At 46.2% G+C, this 27,469-nt stretch overlaps 2 protein-coding genes across 3 annotated transcripts in view; both read right to left on the bottom strand.

Moving 5' to 3' along the window:
- LOC131840526 (uncharacterized) overlaps positions 1 to 4,070 on the bottom strand; it is a 33,699-nt gene extending 29,629 nt beyond the window's left edge. The window contains exon 1 of one of the 2 annotated variants that reach the window (XM_059188595.1): positions 3,960 to 4,070. In XM_059188595.1, coding sequence (XP_059044578.1) covers positions 3,960 to 4,043 — 84 coding nt within the window. In that variant the 5' untranslated portion in view covers positions 4,044 to 4,070. Of the gene's footprint in view, positions 1 to 649; positions 783 to 3,959 lie in introns of those variants that run through there. The other variant, XM_059188596.1, reaches the window with a different exon arrangement.
- A 2,338-nt stretch (positions 4,071 to 6,408) lies between these two features.
- LOC131808431 (glucokinase regulatory protein-like) lies at positions 6,409 to 27,083 on the bottom strand. The gene is given in 16 exon segments (XM_059134369.1): positions 6,409 to 6,641; positions 7,383 to 7,635; positions 7,909 to 8,130; positions 19,107 to 19,190; positions 19,292 to 19,389; positions 19,570 to 19,666; positions 20,051 to 20,127; positions 20,465 to 20,556; positions 20,794 to 20,892; positions 21,518 to 21,636; positions 22,800 to 22,837; positions 22,840 to 22,905; positions 24,638 to 24,759; positions 25,479 to 25,573; positions 26,541 to 26,696; positions 27,024 to 27,083. Coding segments are annotated over 16 exon segments (1,911 nt in total).
- Between the last annotated feature and the right edge of the window lie 386 nt (positions 27,084 to 27,469).

The following is a 27,469-nucleotide window of genomic DNA, read 5'->3' as shown; positions in this document are numbered from 1 at the left end:
ATTGAAAGCCCTCTACAATGTCACCTCTGTCAATTTTCCAGATTTTTCTCTGACTGACCTCTCTATACTTCCACATGCCAACCACATAGGTGTCCTCTCTTCAAATATATCCAACCCTCTTCAGTTTCCCCTACTTTTCCCCAATCCATTCCTTCCAACTGGAAAGTCTTCCCTACTTTCTTTCATCCACCCTATCCATCTTCAAAGCCTTTCCCTTCTTCTGAAGCACAGTTCAAACCTGAGCTCCCCCAGAGGCATTTTCTAGATCCCCCTGCTTCAAAAGACAGCCTCCAACCTCTTCAGCATTGTTTGTACTTCTATTAACTCTTATCATTTTCTCTTTCATTATGTATATATCCATCTGTCTCTCCATGTTCGCCTAGAGCTCCTAGAGGGTGGGGTTGGGGTTTTATTTTTCCTCAATGTCTAGTACACCACCATATATAATAGGAGCTCAAGGTTTGCTGAAATAAACTGAAAGGAACAGGACTTAGCATGATTGACACTTCTAGGAAGACATCCATAGGCACTGTCTCAACTCCCCTCTTCCCCCACCCAGTTCCTCCGCTGGCCCAAGAGGTAGGAGTTTCCAGAGCTTCAGAGGCAGGGACGGGGAGCAGTGGAATCCGGGGAAGGTTGCATCACATACCTCTGAGGCTCTCTTGGCTGCCACCTGCTCCCTGCTCTGTCTCGCAGAGAAGAGCAGCCAAAGCCCCCAAACAAGGAAACCAAATAGTAGTAGAAGGCTGACACATGACGGAGGCAGTATGGCCAGCTCCCAAGTCAGTGCCATTTCTCAACCCCTGCCCATCTCAGCCAAACAATATTACCCCTCAAGGTTGTGACTCCATATGACAGCACAATGGTCATTGTGAGGTCAACCTGACAGGGCCCAGCCAATGTGCGAGCTGCTTGGGTCTCTTCTCGGAGATGTGTCCCTCAGAGGCCCCTTCCTGCAGCTGCCCATGGGCTCTGCCTTGGCAGCCAATGCTCAGGGAAGACCTCCTTTAGCATTCTACTAGGATTGGGTTGGACAAGTTGGCATAGAGAGTATGGAGGCAAGATTTCAAAGGAGCAGCCCCTCCAAAGGGCTTGTCTTGTCCTATAAGCATCTTCTCTGGAACCATTCACTCCCTAGAGGTCCAGGTCTGCTGTCACATGTTACCAATCACGAATTAGAATACTGAGGCAAGTACATTTAGGAAAACTAGGCTATCTTAAGCACAGATACTCTCAGGAAATGTGATTATATATGGTTTCCTAACTCCAAAATTTGACACATTTCTTAGTTACTATAGCATTGAAATAGAGATGTCACTTAGGGAAATTAAATGTTCTTAGAGGATCACTCAACTTCAAAATCCATAGTTTCATTTTCTAGAAGATTTATTATGTCATTATACCCAGAGTTAACTGGATTCTCTATGGTTAACTCACTGTAAACAAAATTTACCAAGAATCAACTTATGCTATACTAAAGATGAAGAAAACTGGCCAGGGTATTTTTTTTTCTTGTAGGAATGTTAATTTGGAAGATCAAATTCAATTAAATAACTATTGAATAGCAGGCATTGTTTTTGAAAAAGACAATGATGGTATCTCACCTTACAGAATTTTCAACCCACTGGAGTAGCCAAAGTAATATTCTCAGTAAGCCCATCATCAAGGAAGTGGTTAAAAAACACATGATATATCCATATTATGAAAGACTTTGCAGTCACTATAGAGATGATAAAGAATGATACTTGATAGGCTGAGCACACCTTCCGTGGCAGGTTACTAGTATATGCCAGCCTGGAGTTCTAAGGTTAGGGGTGGAGGTACAGTTTTGGTTCTAAGAACACGCGTGTGCAATTTGACAAACACGTTTAAAAAAGGATTTTATTTATTTATTTGAGAGAGAGGAGTCTCTAAGCAGGGGAAGGGGCAAAGGGAGAGGGAGAAGCAGGCTTCCCACTGAGCAGAGAGCCAGACACAGGGCTTAATCCCAGGACCCTAGGATGGTGACCTGAGCCAAAGTCAGACGCTTAAGCAACTGAGCCACCCAGGCGCCCCACTGTTTTCTCTATGTGTTTAAAAATGTATTCTTTGGGGGTATCTGGGTGGCTCAGTGGATTAAGCCTCTGCCTTCAGCTCAGCTCATGATCCCAGGGTCCTGGGATGGAGCCCCACATCTCTCTGCTCAGCAAGGAGCCTGCTTCCCCCCCTCTCTCTGCCTGCCTCTCTGCCTACTTGTGCTCTCTCTCTCTGTCAAATAAATAAATAAAAATCTTGAAAAACAAACAAACAAAAACCTAACCTCTCTCAAACCTGTGGGAGGACTCGCTCAAAGGATTGGAGGCAGCCTCCATTAGAGGCTGACCAATGTATGATGCAAGACCCCCTCCACCCCCCACCCAACACACACACACACACACACACTCCTGCAGCCTCAGGCCAGTTGCCTTCTCTGAGCCTTCCCCCTTCTCCCGCCTTGAGAGTGTACCGTCCTCAATAAACTGGTTTGTGCTTGCTGCTTTCTTCTCTCCTTATTTAAACTCAAGTTAGTTAACATACACTGTATTATTAGTTTCAGCGTGGAGTTTAGTGATTCATCAGTCCCATATAACACCCAGCGCTCATTACATCACTGTCCTCCTTAATGCCCATCCCCCCGCCCCAACCCCAGCTGTCTTTGTGAGAGCGCGGCTCCGCGTGGAAATCTTTCGTGGGGAATCCAAGAGCCAAGACCTCCACTCACACAGCCAGACTGTCCCACCCCAAACAGCACGCCCTCCATTTCCAGTTCGGTTACACATCCCAGTTACTAAATTTAATGCAGTTACTAAAACATTAGGATCAAAATTACCCTTTTACGAGGCACTTTCTATTTCATCCTGTTTTATATTTCTTTTTCTCTCATTTCTTGCCTTTTAGTTGGATAACAAAGTATTTTTAATTAATTACTCCATTTTTTCCTTTACTATGTGGAAGTTTGATCTGTTTTTGTTCTTTTGTAGAAGGGTTGACAAACTGTTCTGAGGTCAAGGCAAGCCTGATGCCTGTTTTTGTAAATAAAGATTTACTGAAACCCAGCCACTCTCGTTTTACTTATTGTCTCTGCTCTCGTGCTATAACAGCAAGCTGTTACAGTGACAACCATAGGGGGTTTGCAATGACTAAAATATTTACTATCTAGCCAACCCCATTATTAAAAAGATTTTATTTATTTATTTGACAGAGATCACAAGTAGGCAGAGAGGCAGGCAGAGAGAGGAGGAAGCAGGCTCCCCTCTGAGCAGAGAGCCCGATGTGGGGCTCGATCCCAGGACCCTGGGATCATGACCTGAGTCAAAGGCAGAGGCTTTAACCCACTGAGCCACCCAGGCACCCCGCCAACACCATTTTTTAATGCAACCCCTTTAAAATGCAATATACACACTTAACGTTTCAAATTCTTAAATTAAAACCTCTGTCAAGGCCCTCTGAATATTTTAATTATATTTACCCCTTTCCACATATAGGTTACTATGATCAGGAATTTTATTTTCTTAATAAACTCTATTTTGGAAAAATTTCAGATTTACAGAAAAGTTGCAGAGGGAGCCCAGTGAGTTCCCATATGCCCTTCACCCAGTTTCACCCAATGGTAACATCTTATAGACTTTGGTACATGTGATTAACATTTACTTTTAACTGAGTGCCAAACTTCATTCCGATTTCACCAGGTTTTCCACAAAAGTCCTTTTCCTGTCCAGCATCCAACCTAGGGCCCACACTGGATGTAGTTGTCATGCTTCTTTAGTCTACCTCTGGTCTGTGACAGTTTCTCTGACCTTGAGAGTTTATAGGAGTACTGGCAGGCAGGTTCTTACATTTGGGTTTCTCTGTTTTCTGGAGACTTAGACTGAGGTTATGCACTTTGGGGAAAATACCACAGAGGCCACATGACCTCCTCATTACATCATCTCAGGTAGTACCTGATAGCAGCTGGTGTTTTGAATCTTCATTACTTGGCCAAGGTAGTGAGTGCCTGCCAGGTTTCTCCCCAGTGAAGCTATCATTTTTCTCTTTCCGTACTCTGTTCTTTGGAAGCGAGCCCCTATGTATAGCCTACGTTGGAAGGAGAAAGGGGTTGTTAAGCTCCATCTCTTGCAGTGGGGTATATCTACCTATATTATTTGGAAATCTTGTGTAGGGAAGATTTGTTTCCTCCTCTAATTTACTTATTCAATTATTTTGTTATATCAGCATGAACTTATGCATACTTATTTTGAACTCTGTGTTATAGTCCAGTCCAACATTATTTCTTGTGTTGCTCAAATTGTTCCAACGTTGGACACTGGGAGCTCTCTCAGGTTGATTCCTATGTCCTTTGATATGACCTGATTCTTTTGTTTTTATGGGCGCTTCTTTACTTTCTGGCATTACAAGGTGCTCCTGGCTCCCCTTTCTGTCTCTTCCTCCCATGACAGAGCACACCAGCTTCTGGTTTATAGGTGAGCCCTAATCTTCTCTCCTCCAGGATGGAAGCATTTCACACCTCCTAGATTCAGTGCCTAGGATTTGACCCCCTCCCTGTCCAAACCATAGCTGAATTTGGATTGGATCTTAGACACTTTGCTGTGCTTTAGGGCCCGTCACTGGAGTCCTATCGAGGCCCCATGATCACCTACATGGTCCCAGTGTCTTCTTTCAGCCTTACTGTCCCATGTGCCTGGCCCTAACCTAATATTCAAGACCACCCACATTATGAAAAGAATGACTCCAGTTTTTAATATATTAAGTTTGAAGTATATGCAATATCTAAATATCTCCCACCCTTCACCTCTTACTTTTGATTGAGCAAATGAATAGAGCAGGAAATTGTTTCCTTCATTTTCCACAATCCAACCCAATCTTCTGGGATAGATCCTTTCACCGCTCCAGCAGAATTACTGCCTTGTGTTGATAATAGATTACAGCTTTTTTAACCTCAGAAGTTTGCTTTATTCAAAGTAATGGTAAATCTTGTCACCCTACATTTGTCTCTGGATAATTCTAAAAAAGTCTTTGAGCCTCTTTAGCTCTGCCTAGAGGTCAGGTTCCATTGACGATGACCTGACTCTCTGATATTGGAACCACACATCAGTGCAAGTGTCCAAACATTCCCAGGTTTCCTCTGGATGTTCCCTCACCTCCTTTCTTTCTTTCTTTTTTCTTTTTAAGATTTTATTTATTTATTTGAGAGAGAAAATGAGAGAGAGCATGCGAGGGAATAGAGTCAGGGGGAGAAGCAGACTCCCCACTGAGCAAAGAGCTCAATGTGGGACTCAATCCTGGGACTCCAGGATCAAGTCCTGAGCTGAAGGCAGTCGCTTAACCAACTGAGCCACCCAGGCACCCCCCAACCTCCTCTCTTCCAAAATTTTCCTTGAATCTTGGCCTACCCCGTAATCTCTCCAAATAAACCTGCTTTTTAAATCCATCTCAACTCTCTCTGTCTTGTATTAAAATTGTTCTTTTGTGCTTATGAATTCCTAGGGGGTGGGGATCAGACCTTAGCCATCTTTGTCTCCTCCAGCTGCTACTCCATCAAGTTCATTATACCTGAACATCACACACAACTGAACCAGACTTGAATTGACTTGATACTACTGCACCATCCAAGTACTTGGCAACAGAACACCACAAAACACCCTCTGGTGTTTTGAGAGTCCTCCTGCATCCAGCACTGGGGAAATCGGACCCTGAACCATATCCATCCACATCTGAGAGCAAGGCTACGGCAGGCCGGCATCATCAACAGCATCAACAGGGTACTCTGCCCTCTCCCGTGCTAGAGAGCTGGGTACCTCTTCTGACAACCCTGCTCACGATGCCAAGAAGAAAGAGGAATCGACCCAATGAAAACAAGCAGGAGAGTTCTAGGTAAAGAGAAGCAGAAATCTTTTGCAGGACCCTTTCCTCACTTTACCCATCTTGAGTTATGGAGTTCAGAATATGAATTTTTGGAGAATGAAAACCAAAGGGATGAAACTGAAAAGTCAGGGGAGTGGTGGTTGAAGAATGTGGCCCCGGTTAAGGATCTCAGGTCCAATGTAAATGCCAATGTATGAAGCACCTGGGTGGCTCAGTGGGTTAAAGCCTCTGCCTTTAGCAGCTCAGGTCATGATCTCAGGGTCCTAGGATCAAGCCCCGTATTGGGCTCTCTGCTCATCAGGGAGCCTGCTTCTCCCTCTCATTCTCTGCCTGCCTCTCTGCCTACTGTGATCTCTGTCTGTCAAATAAATAAATAAAATCTTTTTAAAAAATGCCAATGTATGACTGGGAAAGAGTGCTCCAATAGAGGTTGGGGGCCCCCAGACATTTTAGGGGTGCTTACGGCTTCCTTTACAAGGCTGGTGACTCTATCCTGATAAAACCAAAATTTCTTTGGCTCCTTAGCCGTCACCCTACAGCCTGAAGGTTCCAGGGCGCTCCAGAGCTTTTCCCTGTGTACTTCTCGGGCACAAGGGGGAGCCAGCGCTCTTTTATCAGAGTCCTGTGCCCTAGGCACTGAAGGTCTGGAATGGGTTTCCGATGGGCAAGGTTTGCCTTCCCCATGTCCACAAACAGTCGAAGAGGAGGTCTAAAATGGACGGACCCGGGTTCTAGTGTTCGTCGCACCCCACCACCAGAGGCTGTTCAACACCCCCAGAGTTCCGGATGTCCCCCTTACAAACTAGGGCAGGGGAAGCAGCTCTCACTTCAGGGTCTTCTCTGTGGATGCAGCTTTCAATTCTCGTGATGAGAAACCTGCTGTTCTGCCTAACTGGGATCCTTTCTCTGGGAGTCCTATGTTGGGGATACAACCTTTCGCTTCCTCTGGAATCACCTAGGTTCCCGCTTCTCCCTGCGTGTGTGAGTCCGTGCAGGAGCCAAAGGTATGCGCAGGTGCGCGCACACACAAATCCACATGTTGGAGATGAGGGATACAGAGGTGCTGGGATAAGGTCTGGATCAGTGGACAACGAGATGGGTTTGAGGGGCAGGGCGGATGTAAAGAAATAAACCGGTTGTTGGGACCAACCCTTGCCACCCGTCTTGTCCCACCTTTAATTTATTGACTCTGATCTACTGAGATGGGAAGGTTAACTTTCCAAAAAAAGGCATTTCGTTTTATTTCTGAAATCAGAATATGCCAGTGGGTCAAGGGCAAGAACCACCCCCCAACACACCACCAAAGTACAGAGCCTCTTTTCTCCCATCCTGGGCTGCGGGTGGCCCCGGGAACCGGGCCTCTCCTCCTACTCCTGTGCTGTGAGCCCACCATGCCTCCATGGGCTTCACGCGCCCAGAAATACCAGTTCACAGCGGGGTATTGTTTCACAGCGGGGTATTGTTCCACCGTTCTCAGGCCAGGCTGTTTGACTGAGACTCACTTCCCACCCTTTCCTCCAGGGCCATCCCACAGGGAGAGCACATGAGCCAGGCCTGGGCAGAGGGCGGCTTTCCCCTGGAGAACAGTGACCAGCTCAGGGATGGCATGTGACCCAAGACAAGCCACCTTCCTCCCAGGCATGCATGGGAATCATGGGCACAGATACACTCTCCGTCCATCCGGGTTGCTACATTGGTAGGATGCAGGGCCGGCACTGCTGGGGCCCCATTTGCCACCTGTTGGAGAAAAGCTGCCTGAGAAGGAGAGCATCCTAGAAGAAAGCTCAAGGCTGACATTCTCTGGAGTACATTGTTTAGAGTACTGGGATCTGGCTATCCTGGGACCCCAGTTACGTGAACCAGGCATGTGCCTTGTTTAGCTTACACAGAACTAGGTGTCTGACCTATACTTGTAACTGAAAGAATTGTTTGATAGTTATAATCTCACAGGCATGCCCCAAGCATGCACATGCGTTCCCTAGAGGAGAGGATGAGCCCAGTAAGACAACAGCAGGAGGAAAGTCAGACCTTAGCCCCACACACATCCATAGCCGGGGCAGGAGGCCAGGCCCCAGCCAGCCACGTCCCATCGCCGCCTACCTGCAGCATGGCCAGCGCCCTCCAGAAGAGCTTGGAGTTGCGAATGCACAGGTCTAACATGTGGTTTTGGAGGATCTTCCCAAGAAGCACGTGGGCCCCTGTACTGACGGTATTCAGCACCCACTTGGTGCTTAGCTCATGCTGGAACTTCTGAACAGGGTGCACACACGGGGGTCTGGGAAATGAGAGGATGGGAGAGCAGCAGGGTGCAGAGGGCCCTATTGTCAGACAGGAACCCAGGGATCAAAAACCAGGGACCTCAATACAGATGGAATTTGTTTGACCAGCCCTGAGTTTAGATGTTAGGACGGTAGTTGTAAACCTGGACTGTCCCCGGCAAAACTGCTGCTGTCACACATTTGTGGCTTTGACCCCCCAGGACACACATCTCTTCTCTGAGTTCTTGCACAGAAGGGTTTTGCACTTATCAGAATGTTCCTTTTGGCCCCCAGGAGCCCGACAGGGGAGGAGTGAAGGTCCTGGGACTCATTCCACTCAACTAAAGGCTCCTGGAGCAGAGGTGGTGTCTTACTCTGCTCCAGAGCCCCAATCTTTCTGATAATGGCTGATACATGGTTATTGATTAATACACATTTGTTGAAAATTAGTTCAATTTAACTCCTATAACAACCCAATGAACTAGGCTTTTTTATCCCCGTTTCTACATCTGTGGAAACTAGAGGTCAAAAGTAAAGTACCTTGAGGGGCACCCGGGTGGATCAGTCGGTTAAGCCGATTCTTGAGTTTGGCTCAGGTCGTGATCTCAGGGTCAGGAGATAGAGCCCTGTGTCAGGATCCCACTGGAGATTCTTTCTCTCCTTCTCCCTCTGCCCCTCCCACCGCTTGTACTCTCTCTTTCTCTTTCAAATAAATAAATAAATCTTAAAAAAATAAAAAGAATTAACTTGAGGGGCGCCTGGGTGGCTCATTCGTTAAACGTCTGCCTTCATTTCAACTCAGGTCATGATCCTTAGCCCTGCATCGGGCTCCCTGCTCCGCGGAAAGCCTGCTTCTCCTTCTCCCACTCCCCTGCTTGTGTTCCCTCTCTTGCTGTGTCTCTCTCTGTCAAACAAATAAATAAAATCTTAAAAAAAAAAGCCACTTTAATAAGTTTATATGATAGTGACATGTAGAATCAGGACCTAAATCCAGGTCTTCTGATCTGTGATGAAGGCATTTCCTATTTGGCCACAGTCATCCCCTTGGGGGAATAAGATAATGTATATGAAAGCACACTGAATACTAAAACACTGTGCAAACACACGGTACTGTGAGTAAAAGCCCACCTGTCCTTGGCCCTCATCTCTTGCCCTTATATATTTGCATATATTCCTGTAAAAAGAGTCCAGAAAACGAATTGAGGGGATTCATTACTGGGTCCTTGCCAGGTTAGGGAACAAGCTACCACTATTTCTGCCTCCTTATTCTGGCATTCTAGAAGGAGCAGATCACACACACCCCTTGCAGAGGGTATACTGAAAATAAGAGGGATTGACAAGGACATGAGTACTGAATAGGAACATTTGCAAGGATGTGGATGCAGCTAGAGACTATGAGGATAAGTGAACTAAGTCAGTCTGAGGAAGATGCACACCGTAGGATTTCACTCATGTGTGGAATTTAAGAAACAAAACAAAGGGGAAAATGAAAGAGAGAGAGAGAGAGAGGCCAACCAGGGAACAGACTGTTAGCTACAGAGCAATGGTTACCAGAGGGGAGATTGGAGGGGGCGGGGGTGGGTGAAGCAGGCAATGGGGATTAAGAAGTGCCTTGTGATGGGCACCGGGTGTTGTATGGAAGCGTTCAATCATGATACTATACACCTGAAACTAACATTACACTGTATGTTAACTAACAGGAATTTAGATAAAAACAAGAAAAAGATATCGTGGCTCATTTGGCAAAAAAAAAAAAAAAAAAAAGAGTGCATGCAGAAATCTGACCAATCGGAATGAAGCTAGCTAGTATGCAGTACACAGACTGCCCTGTGGGAAAGGGATCTGTCAAATCTGGGTTATATCATTTATGTCACTGACCATCAAATAACCATTTGTACCATGAACTATCATTAACACAAAAATATTTTCAAGTGTACATAATTTGAATCCAGACACATTCATTTTAAAGTCCATATCGAAAAAAGGCAGCAACTGTACCTAGAAAAATCCTTAAAAAGAAGAGTGAGAGAAGCATTAACCTTTCAAATACTAAGCCCACAATAAGCCTCTGTATTTAAACTGAGTGGCATCATCACATCAATAGACAGACTGGTAGAACAGAACAGAAAGTCCAGAAATAAACCAGTGCACATGGGAACTAAGTATCTGATAGAGGTTGCACCTCAAATCACAAAGGAAAAGATAAATTTTAAAAATGTATTGAGGTGGGGCGTTTGGGGGCTCAGTTGGTTAACATCTGTCTTCAGCTCAGGTTGTGATCTTGGGGTCCAGGGATGGAGCTCCCCATGGGGCTCCCTGCTCAATGGGGAGCCTGCTTCTGCCCCTCCCCCAGCACCTTCTCTCTCGCTCGCTCTCTCTCTCTCAAATAAATTATATATATATATATATATATATATATATATATATATATATATATGGAGAGAGACAATCAGATAGTCACATAGAAAAAAATTAAATTGGGTTCATTCCTTAACCCATAGAGAAGAATAAACTAATGAATTGCAGGTCTAAGTGTTTAAAAAAAGTAAAAGGAAAGGAAAAACGAAACCATTTTTACTAGAAGAAACATGTACTGGAAGAAAACACAGGTGGAATCCCTTTACAACCTGGGGGTAGCAGAGAGCTTTTTGTGCCTCATCATCCAGATTCAACAAAAAATGGATTAATAAGTTCTACCCCACTAGAATTAAAACAAAGACATTTTCATGGTTAAAACCTAAATGAAATATTTACAATGCATATCAGAAAGAAAGAACTAATGCCCCTGATTTATAAAGTACTAAAAATCAGGGGCTCAGTCAGTTAAGCCTCTGCCTTCAGCTCAGGTCATGATCAAGGCCAGCATGGAGGTCATTGTTTAGCGGGGAGCCTGCTTCTCTCTCTCTCCCTCTGCATGTCGCTCCCCCTGCTTGTGCTCTCTCACTCTCTCTCTTTCAAATAAATATATTTTTAAATAGAAATAAAGTACTAAAAATCAAGGGAGCATCCAGATCCCAATACCATTAGAAAATGAGTGTATTTCATGTATTTACATGAACACACAGTTCACCAAGGAAAAGATTTACTAAAGACCTTTAAGCATACTCAACCAAACACATAATAAGTAAAATAGAAATGAAAACCACACATAAATAGAATATCTCATCTACCAGATTGGCAAAAATTCAAAAGCTTTTGAATGCTTTTAAAGAGGCGATGGGGAAGGGGTACCTCGGTGGCTCCGTTGGTGAAGCATCCAACTCTTGGTCTTGGCTCAGGTCCTGATCTCAGGGTCATGGGATTGAGCCCCATGCTGGGCTCCACACTCAGTGCGGAGTCTGCATAAGACTCTCTCCCTCTGCCCTCCTCTCCCTCCAATAAATAAATAAACATTTTTTTAAAAAAAGGAACTATAGGAAACGGACAATCTCCTGTGTTGCTGGTACAAGAAGCAAAATGGGACAATCCTTCTGAGGGGAAATGCTGCCGTATCTCATGGAATTACGTATGTATTTGTCCTTTCATCCAGCTCTCGTTCTTCTAGGAATTTACCCAAAGATACACTTCTACATGACAGAAACACATGCATGTTCATTGCATCATTATTGGTAACAGCAAAACGCCGGAGACAACCAAGTGCCCTACATCAGAGACTGCCCCAATCATTCTTGTACATGTACAGTCTACACACAAATGTGAAAAATAATGAGGAAGGGTTTTATAAACCCAAGTGGAGTTATTTTCAGGATATCTCATTGAAGCACAAAAGACTATACATAGCACAGTGTCTCTTGTAAAAGAAAAAATTGCAAAGTACATACAAATATGCTTTTTTTGCAAAAAGAAACATAGGAAGGCAAGTCAGTAACTAATGAAATTGTTTACCTGCTGGGATGAGTGGAAACAGGTGGAAGGAAGAGTGAAGGGGAGGGGACATCTCCTTATTATACAGTCTGACTTTAAACCATGTTGTGTTTTACATATTCAAAAGACAAAGTGATATCAAAAACAAAAACTCAGGGACACCCGGGTGGCTCAGTTGGTTAAGTGTCTGCCGTTGGCTCAGGTCATGATCCCAAGGTCCTGGGATCGAGTTCTGCAGTTGGGCTCCCGCTCAGCAGGGAGCCTGCTTCTCCCTCTGCCTGCCGCTCCCCCTGTTGTGCTCTCTCTCCCTGTCTCTCTCTCTGACAAATGAATGAATAAAATCCTAAAAAAAAAAAACCCCAAACTCTCTAAAATTAAAAAAAAATAAAGGAAATGAAACTCACTATATATCATATTGATAACATAACTACAGAGAGGGGAAAAAATTTAATCCTAGTGACTTTTTTAAAAAAGATTTTATTTATTTATTTGACAGAGAAATCACAAGTAGGCAGAGAGGCAGGCAGAGAGAGAAAGGGGCAGCAGGCTCCCTGCTGAGCAGAGAACCCGGATATGGGGCTTGATCCCAGGACCCTAGAATCATGACCCAAGCCGAAGGCAGAGGCTTCAACCCATTAAGCCACCCAGGCACCCTAATCCTAGCAACTTTTGAACACTTTATGTGTCTTTTGTGGAATATGGTCAGGAGACAAAAAGAACTGCAAAGAAATCTTTACTGTTTCTTGGTAAGTTTGTTGATGGTAGTGGAATCAGGGTAGCAATTTCAAAGTGGGTATTTATTGTAGGACTAAGGAAATGGACAAATAAATTGACGATGTTGGGAATTAACGTTCTCATTAAGGGAAAACAGGTAGGAGAACATATATAAATTCATAAATATGTATGTATGTATATATACATATATATATATCTGCTTATGTGAAAAAAACATATACAGTTGACCCTTGGACAACAAAGATTTGAACTACACAGGTCCACTTATATGCATATTTTTTTCAAAAATACAGGGTGGTATACTATAAATGAATTTTTTGTATGGTTTTCTTTTCTTCTCTTTTTTAAAAGATTTTATTTATTTATTTGACAGAGACACAGCAAGAGAGGGAATGCAAGAGAGGGAGTAGGAGAGGGAGAAGCAGGCTTCCCGCAGAGCAGGGAGCCAATGCGGGGCTTGATCCCAGAACCCCAGGATCATGACCTGAGCAGAAGACAGACGCTTGACGAATGAACCACCCAGGCACCCCTCTGTATTATTTTCTTAATGTTTTCTTTTCTCTAGGTTATTTTATTGTAAGGATACAGCATATAATACATATAACTTAAAAATATGTGTTAATTGAGTGTTTATGTTATTGGGAAGGCTTCTGGTCTAGAGTATGATATTAGTTAAGTCTAGGGGAGTCAAGCGTTATACGGGGATTTTCAACCGTGTGGGGTGCCAATGCGTCTAACCCCCATGTTGTTCAAGATCAACTGTATTTCCTTGTTCGTTGGTTCATTTTCTTTCTTTCTTTCCTTCTTTTTTGAGACAGAGGAGAGAGTGCACGCGCGCACATGCAAGCAGGGAGAGGGACAGAGGGAGAGAGAGGATCTCAAGCAGACTCCACGCTGAGCTTGGAACCAGATGCGTAACTCAATCTCATGACCCTGAGGTCATAACCTGAACCAAAATCAAGAGTCCAACATTTAACTGACTATGCCACCTAGGTGTCCCTGTATTTCCTTGTTCTTTCTACCAAAGGATTTTGCTTAGAGGCAAAGTCAGCAGTAGCAGTGAGCGTACTTAGCACCTAGGTTTCTAAATACGGTAGCCCCCACTTACCTCAGGGGATAAGTTCCAGACCCCTGTAGATGTCTGCTACTGCGAACAGTACGGAGCCATACACATACCATTTTTTCCTATCGTACATTCCAACAATAAAGATTAGTTCATGCATTAGGCACAGTAAGAGATGAACACCACCAATAATAAAATAGAGCAATTATAACAGCATACTTTGATAAAAGTTATGTGACTGGGGTCTCTCTCACAAAATATCTTATGTACTGTATTCAACCTTCGCCTTCTGGTGACGATATGAGATGACAAAATGGCTGCTCCATGACATGGAGGGACGGGAATGACATAGGCATCGTGACATAGGGTTAGACTACTACCGACCCTTTGGCAATCTGTAAGGGGGTCATCTGCTTCTGGACTACCAGTAGATTAGAGTAAATGAAGCTGTGGAAAGCACAACTGTGAGAAGGCAGGACTGCTGTACCGATCCCCAAGGACAGCCGCCAGCGCTCCTTGAAAATTACGGATTCCAGCCAGGACTGGAGCTAGGAAAGTACAAGGTGAACCTGGGACAACATTTCTGTTCTCCTACATGGATGTCTGGGGACACTACAGTACAGACACACGTCTATATACACACACACAGGTAAGTAATAATTAACAGAGTTAGAAACTGAAGTGGAGTGGTTTCCAAGATACCTTGTTAAGAAAAAACGCAAGGTACAAAAGACTATCATACGCTACTCTTCTGCATTAGAGAAAAGGTGCCTTTTGTTCTTTTTCTAAAAAGAAACACAGCAAAGAGTGTTCCAACACTAATGTGACTATGTCACAACGACAAAGGGGCCAGCTTGAATAAGCTCTCATTTTGAGTATTAAAATCAGTAATAACAGGAATGGGTTAAAACACATTTAACAACAAAAAAATTCATGACTCCAAACTGAGTCTAAGTAAATGTAGATAGTGTGGGGAGAGAAGGGAGAGATTTCTTTACAGAAAAATCCCAACTAGTAAATGTAGACAGAAAGATAGAAAAATCACCATTTTAAAACCACCAGAGTAATAAATTGATTTGACCATCTGTGGATGCTAAAACCATTGGGTGAAAGATTACTAAAGAACAGGATGCGAAGAAATCTGACACCACCAGGGCACCTGGGTGGCTCAGTCGGTTAATCTTCTGCCTTCAGCTCAGGTCATGATCTTGGGCTCCTGCAATGGACTCCCTGCTCAGTGGGGAGTGTGCTTGCCCTCTCCCACTGCCCCTCCCCTGCCATTTGTATTCTCTCTCTGCCTCTCTCAAATAAATAAATAAAAGCTTAAAAAAGAAAAAGAAAAGAAATCTGACACTACTTTGAGTAAGTGATAAAACATAACATCACCAGTAAAGGAAGGAACTGACATCAGGCATCTCCCGATGTGATACCCTCGTCTATGAGCCTCATCTCTGCGGCACTCCTGCCAAAACGCTTCACCTGAATATAATGAAGAAATAATCGGGCCAATCCAAGGTGAAGCACATTCGGGAAAATAATTGGTCAGACTCCTGTACTATCAATGTCATAAAAGACACAGAAAACAGCTAAAGAATTCATCTAGATTAAAGAAAACTAAGGATACCTAATAACAAAGTGCAATGGTTTATCTCTGATTGGATCCTAGACCTGGAAATAAAAATAATGCAGAGATAATTGGGGAAATTTGAACACAGTCTACATATTCAATAGTCGTACTCACGGTCCTTTTTCCTGAGTGTGAAAATTATATTGTGGTTATGCAGACAAATGTCCTTGTTCTTAGGGGACACAGTAATTTGTGTCAAATGTCATCTTATGTCCAATTATCTTTCAAATAATTCAGAGGAAAAGACAGATGAAGCAGATGTGGCAAAATGTTAAATATTGGTGAATTTAGGAGCGCCTGGGTGGCTCAGTCGGTTGGGCATCTGCCTTCAGCCCAGGTCTCAATCCCAGGATCCTGGGAGCAAGCCCCATGTCAGGTACGCTGCTCAGTGGGAAGCCTGCTTCTCCTTCTTCCTCTCCCTCTGCCTGCCACTACCCCTGCTTATGTGCTGTTTTTCTCTGTTAAGTACATAAATAAAATCTTTAAAAAAAAAAAAAAGATTGGTGAATCTAGGGAAAGTTGTATGGGTATTCACTGTTCTGGCAATTTTTCTGTGGGATGGAAAGTTTTTCAAAATAAAAGTGTGGGAGGAGTTTACATCAACGATATTTCTGCAACTAAAGATTTACTAATGGAAGCCTTTTTATTTCAAACAATCACAATATATTTGGAAAGATACAAACCAGAAGCAAGCAAGAGACAGAAGCTATACACACCAAAAAATGACTGATTGATGTGACTATGTAAAAATGTAAAGAAAACATCTCTCCATCAACAATGGAAAGATAAAAAATAGTCATAAACTAGAGGAAAACATAGAACAGGAATTAAAAAAAGGCTACTGTCCTTGCTATATACACTCCCTCTTATAAATTAGTAAGAAAAAATTAAATATGCCCAAAAGAATGGGTGCATATGCCCAGAAGGCATGAAGAAGTAACACAATAAAGAAAAAAAGTAATAGCCAATATATATCTTCAAGCGGCCAATCTCCATAGTCCTCAAAAGAATTTCAATTAGGGACTCCCGGGGGCTCAGTTACCTTAGTGTCTGACTTAAGCTCAGGTCATGACTTCAGGGCCTGGGATCTAGCCCCTGCTTGGGCTCTGCCCTTAGCAGGGAGTCCGCTTCTCCCTCTGCCCCTCTTCCCCTCCCCCATTCATTCTCTCTCTCAAATACATAAATAAAAATCTTTTAAAAATGATATGGATATATTTGTACAGAAAGGTGTTCATAATTTTCAGTGAAGAGAAGCAAGTTAAAAACAGCATGGCAAAGATGGTCCTATTTTTGTATAAATACATATACATACTTACATATGCATAAAAAAGCCTAGAGGGACATTCTCCAAAATTTGTCTAAGTGGTTTTTTGCAAGAAGGTTGGTTTTTTTTTTGTTGTTGTTTTTAAACAGATTTTATTTACTTATTTGAGAGACAGATCACAAGTTGGCAGAGAGAGAGGCTTCCTGTGCAGCAGAGAGCCGGATGCCGGACTTAATCCCAGGACCCTGAGATTATGACCCGAGCCAAAGGCAGAGGCTTTAACCCACTGCGCCAGCCAGGCACCCCATTCTAAGGATATGTTTTAAAATGGGAAACTGGGTGTTTTGTTTTCATAACATTAAAAAAACAAGCATTTGTATCTGAGATTTATTCTTTTCCTTGGCACAGTCAAGGTCGAATTTAAGGAATATAAGGGATCCCTTAATCCTCTAGTCTCCTGAGAACACTGGGGCTCAGTGAGCCCACTGAGTCACCCAGGCGCCCCTGGAAGAAGGTTATTATGGATGCTTTTCTCCTTTTGATTTCTGTATTTTCCAAAGTATTTACAATAAAAATATTGCTACTATAATTATAATTTTCTTTAAAAACACAGATCTTTTTCCAAAGATCACAGGTTAACATTCCCTACTATATCCCCTATCCCTGGAATAGGACCTGGCACGTGATAGGTGCATAATGAGTAAATGAGTAAAAGAATCTGGCTCGGGGAGCCTGGGTGGCTCAGTGGGTTAAAGCCTCTGCCTTCAGCTCAGGTCATGATCCCAGGGTCCCGGGATCGAGCCCCACATCGGGCTCTCTGCTCAGCGGGCAGCCTGCTTCCCCTCCTCCTCTCTCTGCCTGCCTCTCTGCCTGCTTGTGATCTCTGTCAAATAAACAAATAAAAATCTTAAAAAAAAAATAAAAGAATCTGGCTCAATTCATGGATATGGTTGAAATTTGTATTGTAAAGTGAAATAAACCACGGACTTAGAGTCACAAGGCCAGGGTTCGAGTCCTGGCTTCTGCTTTAGCCATGTGGCTGTGATTATAATGCCTTAATCTCTGAGTTTCAGCTTCCTTATCTGAGATGGGGGGAAAAACCTACATCCCTTAGGAATCCGTTATGAGAAATGATATTATAAATGAAATAGTTTGTAAAGTACAGAGTCCTACGTGTGTATTAGGTATGATGACGGCACAGTGGAACCTGGAAGAGGCATCTCACATCAAGGAGGGTTCTAGACAATGTGGGTTTCATCGGAAAAGACTTCTTAGAAGATGTGAGATGTCAAAGGAGACAACGAATGTGGAAAGTATGCCACAAAAGTAGAGCTGTGACCAATGAACACCATTTGGAAGGGAAGACAAAGGTACGCAACAGAAAGAGCATGGACCCCCTGGCTCAGGGGGAAGGGCTTCCTTTGAGTTCTGAGTGCAGGTAAGAAAGCATGTCAGCTGTTTGGTCAAGTCAGGAAGCTTTCTGGAAGAGGTGATCTGAATAATGGATGAGACCACATGTCTCCAGCGCAACCCTTCAGGGCCCTGGTTGTGCCCTGTGGATGGTGGGTAGGAGTTAGGTGAGAAAACCGAGGAACCACAGATGCAAAACTGCCTTCTTTCTTGGGCCACAAAGCACAGGTGAACTAACACTCAGATGTCCCAATGCCCTCTCCAGACCAAACTGCAAAGTGTACCCAAATTGATAATTATTTCTATGATTATTGTCAGTGCTTGTACTGATAATGTCTTGCTAAAGCATTATCAGTGCTTCAGTAATGAAATTATAGTTACAAATATTATAATAAATTATAATTAGTGAAAAGTAGTGAAATTATAATTTCATTATATTACAGACAATATCAGTAATTTTGTCTGCAGTGAATTCAGCATAGTGACCTTGCAAAGGATATACCTTAAAGACTTTTGTATGGTGAGGATGACTATAACATCAACAATGAACCTGAAACAAGGGACAAATGAGAATCTGTCAGGTGACTGGTGGCCTGGCCTATCTTTTTCACATATTCCTGGAGAGAAATGAGCCATTACCTTGGAAACACTGACCAGTGACCTGGTAACACAAGAACTTGCCCAGCTGGCTTTCTGAAAGTCCAGCAAAGCTTTCCACCCTCCAGCCTTGAGTTGCTTTTTATTTTATTTTTTTTAAGATTTATTATTTATTTGACAAAGATCACAAGTAGGTAGAGAGAAAGAGGGGGAAGCAGGCTCCCTGCTGAGCAGAGAGCCCAATGGGATACTCAATCAATCCCAGGACCCTGAGATCATAACCTGAGCCGAAGGCAGAGGCTTAACCTGTGGAGACACCCAGGCGCCCCAGACTTGATTTTTCTAATTTCTGGAACCCTTCCCCCTCTGAGTCCCTCAGCACAGAGAACACCCTCTCATTCCCCATACCTGGATGAAGTTCCCTTCATATTCGAAGAAAAGCAGTGGCCACGTGATGCGGATGATGGAGGGGAAGAGCTTCTTCAGAGGGGTCTGGAGAAACAGAGAGAGAGAATGAGCCAGAGCAGCATCCCCCAGGAAGGCCGTTGCTGTAACTGCCACCCCAGGTTCCGTCCCCAAGGCTGGGCCCTCACCGGCAGGGTCTGCCCCACGGTGCTATGCGCCAGGGCCTGGATGTGGGCCGTCTTCTCCTTCACCTGCTCCACCAGCGCCTGCACCTCCGTGAGGTTGTCTAGGAGAGGGGAGGGCGCCAGAGATGAAAGCTGTTCTTCCTGTTCCCTGTGGTCCCGTCAGGACACGCGCCCCTCTCTCTCCCTCGGAGCAGGTGCTTTAAGCCCAGAAAAATGACAGCTCCCCGAGTCACTTCCCTGCCTCCCTCTGCTCACCCCACCGCTCCTGCCTTCCCTCTCACCATCCAGGGTGAAAATGAAGACCACGATGTCGATTTCTGTGAGGGATGGCAAGATGCACGTCAGGAGGTTCTCTTGGGAGAAGGAGAACTGGGAACCCTGGCCATGAGAAGATGGGGGGCCCCCTCCCATGAAAAACTCCCACACACAGACCTGGGGACCACAGAGGGCCTCACAGGACCTCTCACACAGCGTGTTTGTACACAGATGGAAGAACCGAGGTTCAACGAGGTCAAGTGTTTTGCTCAAGATGATGCAGCAAGTTGAGGGAAGAGCCCTGGACTAGAGCCAGCTTTAGAGGGAGAATCCAGAGCCTTCCGCCCTCCCTGTGCTTCCCCAAAGCCTCCCGACCTCTAACCCATATTCCCTTCCCTGGACTGTCTGCCTGCTCTCCTCCCCCACCTGTCCCCTGCTCCCCTCACCTCCCACTCCCTGCACACCTGTCACCTTCACAACCTGCCCCATGTCCCGTCATCCCCCCACCTGGTGGAGGAGCTCCGTCCTCTGGTTAAACATGTCACTGTGATCACCAGTGAGAAAGCCGCGGACATCTCGGTAGTCTAGAACGTTTAAGGACAGGGAGAAAGGAGTGATGGGCTTTATAGGAAAGATTGATTCTAGGCTTGGGGGAACGTTCATGGGTCTTGGAGGAAAGTGCCAAGGGGGGTGGAGGGTGAGGTGTCACACACATGGGAGGCCACAGCTAAGCGGGGCTGGGAGTTGAGGGACCAGGCCTGAGTAGGGGTTCACAGCAAGGAGCATTTGACTGAAATGCCTATTCAAATAGGAGTCTGGACATCGAATGAGGAACCCCATTGGGCTGGGGATGGGGGGAGGAAATCGGTTTGCATTCAGGAGGAGCCAGGAAGCAAGTCTGGACTGGGGTCCCACCGGCACCAAAGGTGTGGATACACTCCACTCCATCCATGATGGCCATGATGCCCAGGGTCTGCCAGCCAACCAGGTACATGTGGCCTTTTTTCTCCAGGATGAGCACAGGCCAGAGGTCAGGACACGAGAGGAGATACGGCAGTGAGAAAAGATCAGGGATCAGAGAAAGATGCACACGGCCAAGCACAGGTGCAAACCAACAGAAAGGTTACCGCGCCTTCCACCATGCAGACCTGCTCCCCTCACCGTGTTAAGGAGTCCTGTAGAGTCTCCACTGTTCTCAGGACAGTCCCCCATCCACGTGACCTCCCCACTCCTAACACGTTTCCACACACCTGGTGCTGGCTTGTTTCGTCAGGGCCGTGATCTTCGGGCTTTGACTCTAGGTCACCTGATGAGCCTGCTCTAATGTCCGCAGGATTTCCAGAAGGCACCTGGGAGAAAGGCCACCAGCTCCCAGGGCGGGCCCAGGGCCCCCTCTAGACAGCATGGGTACCCACCTCTGCCCAGGGGAAGGCACAATTCCCTGACAACTAAGTTCTGCTGGTCCCTAGCGGAGGTGCGGGGAGTCCTGTCAGAACGCAGGGCAGAGGACAGAAAGGACTTCCGTGAGCAGAACACAAAGACCCAACCGAGGCCGAAGGACATGAAGAGAGCGGGGCGAGGAGGACGGGCTCGGAGCGGACGCGGAGGTCAGCGGGGATTCTGGGAGCCAGGCCAGAGACACAGGCCCCCACAGAAGGAGTTCTTCCTGCACGAACTGGGCCCTCCCCAAGCCAAAGACTCTCTGAAACGAGGTGAACTTCTGGTGTCCCAGGTGGGCTCAGGGACTAGGTTTCCCAGGTGGGCACAGAGATCAGTGGGACCTGAGGAGCCCAGGGTCCGCTGGAAACAAGTGAGACTTTGTGTGCTAAGAAACCCAGGCCAGCTCTTTTCCCACGGCCCAGGGTGCGGTGGGGGCGGTGGTACTGGGCCTCCGTCTTGCTGCCATTAACCCGTCTGTCTCTGCGTCTGCACTTGCCATTGCCCAGCCCGTACCGACCCCCTCCCCTCTCCTACCTCTGAGAGGCTGCGATGCCTCGGTCCACAGTCTTATGGGCAGCCAGTAGCAAGGTTTCCAGGAGGATCTTGGTCGAGCTTCTACCTTTCATCCGGGAGGAGCCACTGAGGCCCTCAGGCTAAGGAGGTGATGACACCGGGAGAGGCTGGGAGAGGAAGGAGGATCGTGTTGTTCACGAATTAGTGGCTGCTGGGCATGCGCTCTGGCTAGAGGCCCCTGGCACAGAGTCTGGTTAGTGATTCCTGGGCATGCGCCCTGGCTAGAGGCCACTGGGTCTGCATTCAGCAGGACTGGGGGTGTCCAGTGAGCTATGAGGAGGGCTGGGTTGTGGGCTTCACTGAGATAAGCAGAAAGAGGGTAAGGGCCACCTCTGGTCATTTCCATGGCACATTCAGGACTCTAAGAAGAAGGCCACAGTGACTGAGTGTCCCGTTAGCAGGAAATAAGTGTTTTTTGGAGAGGGTTTTGTTTAGTTTTGTTTTTTCAAGAAGTTTCTTCCAACCCAACCCTCCAATTTTTTAATACCGGTTTGTCAATGCAAACATCACATTTCAGGTCCTTTGGACAGACCAATGAAGCAGCCATTATAATGGACAGGGATGTAACATGACACACCAAGCATAAAGAGATTATTGCAAAGAGAATGATCAAATTGGTGACTGAGAAAGGAGATTAAAAGTAAACAACTACAGATGGGAGGAGAGATGAGTGCCTCAGAGCTGAAAGACACAGACCTCACACGAGGCGGCTGCCTTCCCATCTCACAGAAAAGCAAGGAAAATGTCATCCCTGGCAGAGAGGCCCAGGGGCAGGGACTCCACTCAGGGCCTTGTCAAGTCAAAGTGAGGGTAAACCACAATCCAGAGAAAGAGATGGGCATGGAGGCTTGGAAGGTCCACCCAGTTTTTGGAGGGGATTAGGAAGGCAGAAGAATGAAACTGCATCCCATTGTTTTAAAGCCCACCTTTGAAATGAAAATGTAAAAGAATCAGAAAGCAATTCACCCTTCCATTCAATCCTCTCTACTCACAGATGCAAAAGAGGTTCTTCAAACTGGAAACCTGCCCTAGATGGGTTAGCTGTTTAATGATGAGGGATTTAGCAGACAGGGTCAGGACGGAAATACAACATCTTAAGGTGAAGGAGGAAATGGGAAAATAGGATTTGCTTTACGACATTTTAGTTGACACAGTACGCCAGGAATTCAGACAAGACATAACAAGATCGGAGGCATCCAGGAGGCAGCAAACATTCCCTAGGTGAGGGTGGGGAGGATCCTACCCCAACAGCAGGACTGAGCCCGAAAGCTTCCAGTTTCCCGGCAGCTTCTGCATGCGCTCTGCTATTTGTCGGAATGTGGAACTCCAGTCTTCTATGGGGTCATTTCCTGGGCCCACAGAGAGAGAGACGTGGGGAGATGGTGAGAATCTAAAGGAAGGGCCTCAGATGAGAGTCGGGATCAAAGACCACATTGGGATGGGGGTCTAACGTCAACATTCTCCTAGAGATGTGCTTTAGAGCTCATAGGGGCACCGTGTCCCTGAACCCCAAGGAAAACGGTTAGTAAAATATTCAGCAATTTAATCCCAGAGCAAAGCCAACACTCAAGTTTAAAGCTCCAGCCTGATACCAGAACTTTCTTGTGCCCCCGTCCTTGCCCGTGTCCCACTGTCATGGCCACAAAACCCACAGCTCTCTGTAGGCCTCTGGAGGAGTGCCTATCATCAGAATGTCAAAACTGCCACTTGATCTTCAGTCTTAAGGTCCATCAGAAGCCCTTCCCATTCCTGGAAATATATTCTGGCCATCTCCCCAAAGAGTGAACCCCTCACTACCTGAGGGAGGGACAACCGCTCCTGCCGAAGGAGCACAGCTACAAGGCATGACGCGTAGCATCCAACAGTTGGCAAACATTTCTCGAATAAATTAACCACGAACAAAACAATGTGTTAAGGGGACGAGAGACTATCAGGCTTGTTACCTGCTTAGGTGCAACCATGGAATCTCAAAGAACGGAGATCTTGGGTAGTTGACCACTACTGGTGAACCCTGCTAGGGGATACCCGGCCACTGCCCCACTGTGGCAGGAGCTCAGACAGTTACGTCTGTATAAGGCCTCCCGAGCCTCCCTCATCATCCCATCCCTGCAAAATGCCCCTTCTCTAGCTACGTTTGTATTTTCTCATTTGTATTTCCTCGAGGGCAAGCAAATTTCACATATTGCACGTCCATTTTGTAAAAGTGTTTCCTGTCATTTGTCCTCCAACTACTTCGGAAAGTCCCTAGAGACCTAAGCAGAGCCCGGAGCCAGGGTTCATTGTGCGGTTTAACACGGAGATCCCCAAACTTGCTAGTCACCAGCATCACCTGGGGAGTTTAGGTTGGTGTTTGTCTGTTTGTTTGTTTGTTGTTTTTTTAAACTACCCATTTCTGGATACCGCGCCCAGCCTGAGAGTCAGTTTCACGAGTTCTGGAGTGGAGCCCCCAAATCTGTATTTTTCAAATGCTTCCCAGATGACTCTGAAGTTCGGCCAAGTTTGGGAGCCGCTGATTTAAGGAACAACTGCAAGATCTCCACACCCACATGGTTTGAAATCTGTCATTTCACTTAGTCCCAGGGCCTGAAATTAGCATCCACTGCAGTACATACATTTTTGGTGAAGGAGACTCCTCCATTAAAAGGAGCAGGGTTAAAAGTATCTCAGAATCATTTATATCTTCACATGAATTACGCTACAAGCCTGGAATCTGGGAGTTGAGAAAAGGTCCTCAGAAAGCACCCGGCCGCCCCGCCCCCCAGGACCACCACTGCATGTGCAGAGCTGCTCTTGAGGAATCTACAAGACTTCCCTGGAACATTCCAGCGACAGGAAGCCTTCAGCTTCATCAAGAGGCCCACGCCAATGGTGAAGTCAGCAGAGCTCCCCGCACCTGTCTGGGCACCAGAATCTCCAGGGATGGTCTCAAAAAATAAGGTATTTCAGGGCCTCACCCCAAAGTGACAACATCCGAGCTCTCTCACACAAGGGCCTACGAATCTACGTTCTTCTTGCTTTAACACTCCTGAGGCTGAACATCCAGGGAACCACACCTGAGCATTATCAGTTTCACATGCTGACCTCTGGGATCAAAGCGGCCATCTACATACAGAATACGGCGGAGGTGATTGGGTGGCACAGAGTCCTCAGGAAAGGGGGACACGATGGGGGTTTGAGTAGCCAGAGGGGGACCCAAGGGGAGCCTAGGATGACAAAGGAGAATGGTTGCTACAATAAGGGAGCTGGGCAAAGGGGAATCAGAGGCCACTCCGCACCCACGGCTCCTTTGAACAGATGCTTCTCTTTGGGGTCCGCATCGTCCCGACCCTATTCTATCTCCTGGGCCTTGTTTTCCTTGTGTCTTCATTCCTGTTTTGAATGTCTGCTTTCTGGTATTTGATGTGGCCTCTGTAAGCTGCCTTCAGTCCTTCCCAAAACAAGAGACTACATCAACCAGTAGACAAAAAAAACAAAACAAAAACAGAAACAAAATAAAACAAAAACCCACCAAAAACAAAATCCTCCTAAGCTCAGGGACAGTCCGTATTTACTTTAATGTTCTGAGATGTGGTGAGTAAGACCATAGCCACCATGCCCTCCTCTTTGTGGCTGTAATGTAGATTTTGTTTTTGTTTGTTTGTTTTGTTTTGTTTTAAAGATTTTTACTTATTTATTTGACAGACAGAGATCACAAGCTGGCAGAGAGGCAGACAGAGAGAGAGGAGGAAGCAGGCTCCATGCTGAGTAGAGAGCCTGATGCGGGGCTTGATCCCAGGACCCTGGGATCATAACCTGAGCCAAAGGCAGAGGCTTTAACCCGCTGAGCCACCCTGGCACCCCTGTACTGTAGATTTTGACAGGTTTCCTCTCAGCCTCCCCCAGGGGCCTGGCCCGTCACTGCCTTTCATTACAGTGGGCTCACCTGACCATGTTCACAGGGCTGAAACCAACCAGGACTGGCAAGAAGGTGCCTGGGCTGTCCATGCCGGAGTCCATCTGGACTGCCACAAAGGGAGCCTGATGGCAGGGGGAGAAAAAGGGTATGATGAGAGCGCAGGGGTTACTCTAGTGTTTCCTGAGGCCCAGGAGCATCAGAATCCTCCTGAGTGCTTGTTAGAAATGCACAGTCCCAGGCCCGAGTAAGATCTACTGGATCTGTCTTGAAAGATCCTGTATTTTTAACAAGTTCCCCCAAGGAAATCCTCTGCATGGTAAAGTTTCAAAACTCCTGAACTAAATTGTATGCTCCTTAAGGTCGGTGTCCTGCCCTCCTTGTGTGTCTCCTTCCGCATCTAGCATTGCTTGACCTGTTTCTGCTTAGTGAATTGTTAAAATCGTATACTACAGTGGTGAGAGAAAATTGGGGTCACCAAATCCAGTGCTTGGAATCTTGTTAAAATGCAGATTCAGACTCAGTAGGTCTTGGTGGGGGGCGAGGTTCTACATTACTAGCAAATCCTAGGAGATACTGATGTTGCTAAGCAAGGACCATGCTTAAGTAGCAAAGGGCTGGTCCAGGGGTCAGCTTCTTCTGTAAAGAGCAAGACAGTAAATATTTTAGGTTTTGGGGCCCCTGTGAACTCTATGCAATACTCAACCTTATCGTTGTAGCATGAAGTCGCCATAGATCTTATGTAAACACAAATGGCTGTGTCTCAATACAACTTTATTTACATAAACAGGCAGTGGCATGATTGGCCAGCGTGGTTTGCTGACCCTGGGACTAGTCCATCTACCTTGCTTGTTGAATGGACTGACAAACAGGTATTCTGGAATCGGATCCTTTCCCTGTCATTCCACATTCATGCAGCTGGGTCTAATTAGTGAGAGTGAAGTCAAAATTCCTTGCTCGAACCCTTTCTGTTTTCTAGTACCCACTTCGTCAATGGTGGGGTGGAGGGGCTCTCAGGTTTCAAACACTAAGGACCATTGGCATGGAGCTGGCATCTTTATTTTCAGTGTCCAGGGGATGGGTCTGGGTTACCTGGTCTGTGGGCATGACTTGCCCCTCCTCCTGGAAGATCTCAGCATCACATTGTCCCAGCAATCGAACAATTTGCTCAGCCTCTGCTCTGTCGAGGTCCTGGGTCAGTGGGTTTGACTTCTCTGTGATTGGCAGGGCTGCCTCATACCCAGACAACTAGAGGGAAGGGGCACAAGGACACAGACAGGAAGCCCAGGCCTCGCTCACGCCTCTGGAGCTGAAGGTGGGAGCGGCAGCAGGCACAAGGTTTGGGGACAGACAGACACACACACACACACACACACATGCCATCCAAGGATTTAGCCTGAACTTGGTACTCAGGCCTAATAGGGGAAGGTCAGGAAGGAAGATGGGAAGGAGGAGAGGGAAAACAGAAACCCAGGGTGGAGGGAAGTCCAGAAGAGAAATGATTCTAGGAATCAGTGCAGAAGACCAACATGGAGAAAGCGGGGGAAGGGGAGGTGCGGGGGTGGGGGTGTTCACCTCCCACTTGCCGGGCTCTGGGGTCTCAATCACATGTTGAAAGTGTTTTGTGCCCGACATGGTCGCACGCTGTGGACACCCTGTCGTGCCTGCGTCTTCAGCCACACAAACACTCTGTCACGCTAACTCTGCTTCTACCTGGCGGGGCCTTATCTGAGCCACAGTGATGATTAACCCAGGTACCCTGGCCTCTCTGAGCACTGTCCCCTCTGAGTATCTCTCCCCGCACCCTTTCCTGATCAGTTGGCCCCCAGCCGTCTGGGCACCCCAGAAATCTCCAGGGGTCCCTCTTTGCATGCATGCACACTGCCCAGCCTCTGCTTTGTCCCATGAAGGGGGAAACCTGAGGTTCATTACTCTTAACCTTTGGACACAATGACCTCTTCTCTGGAAGAGGTCTGGGCCTGGAGCTCAGAAGTGCAGGGTAATACCCAGTCCCAGGACAA

This window comes from Mustela lutreola, chromosome 9 (assembly GCF_030435805.1).
Source record: "Mustela lutreola isolate mMusLut2 chromosome 9, mMusLut2.pri, whole genome shotgun sequence".
NCBI lineage: Eukaryota > Metazoa > Chordata > Mammalia > Carnivora > Mustelidae > Mustela > Mustela lutreola.
This window is presented reverse-complemented; position numbering and strand designations above follow the sequence as displayed.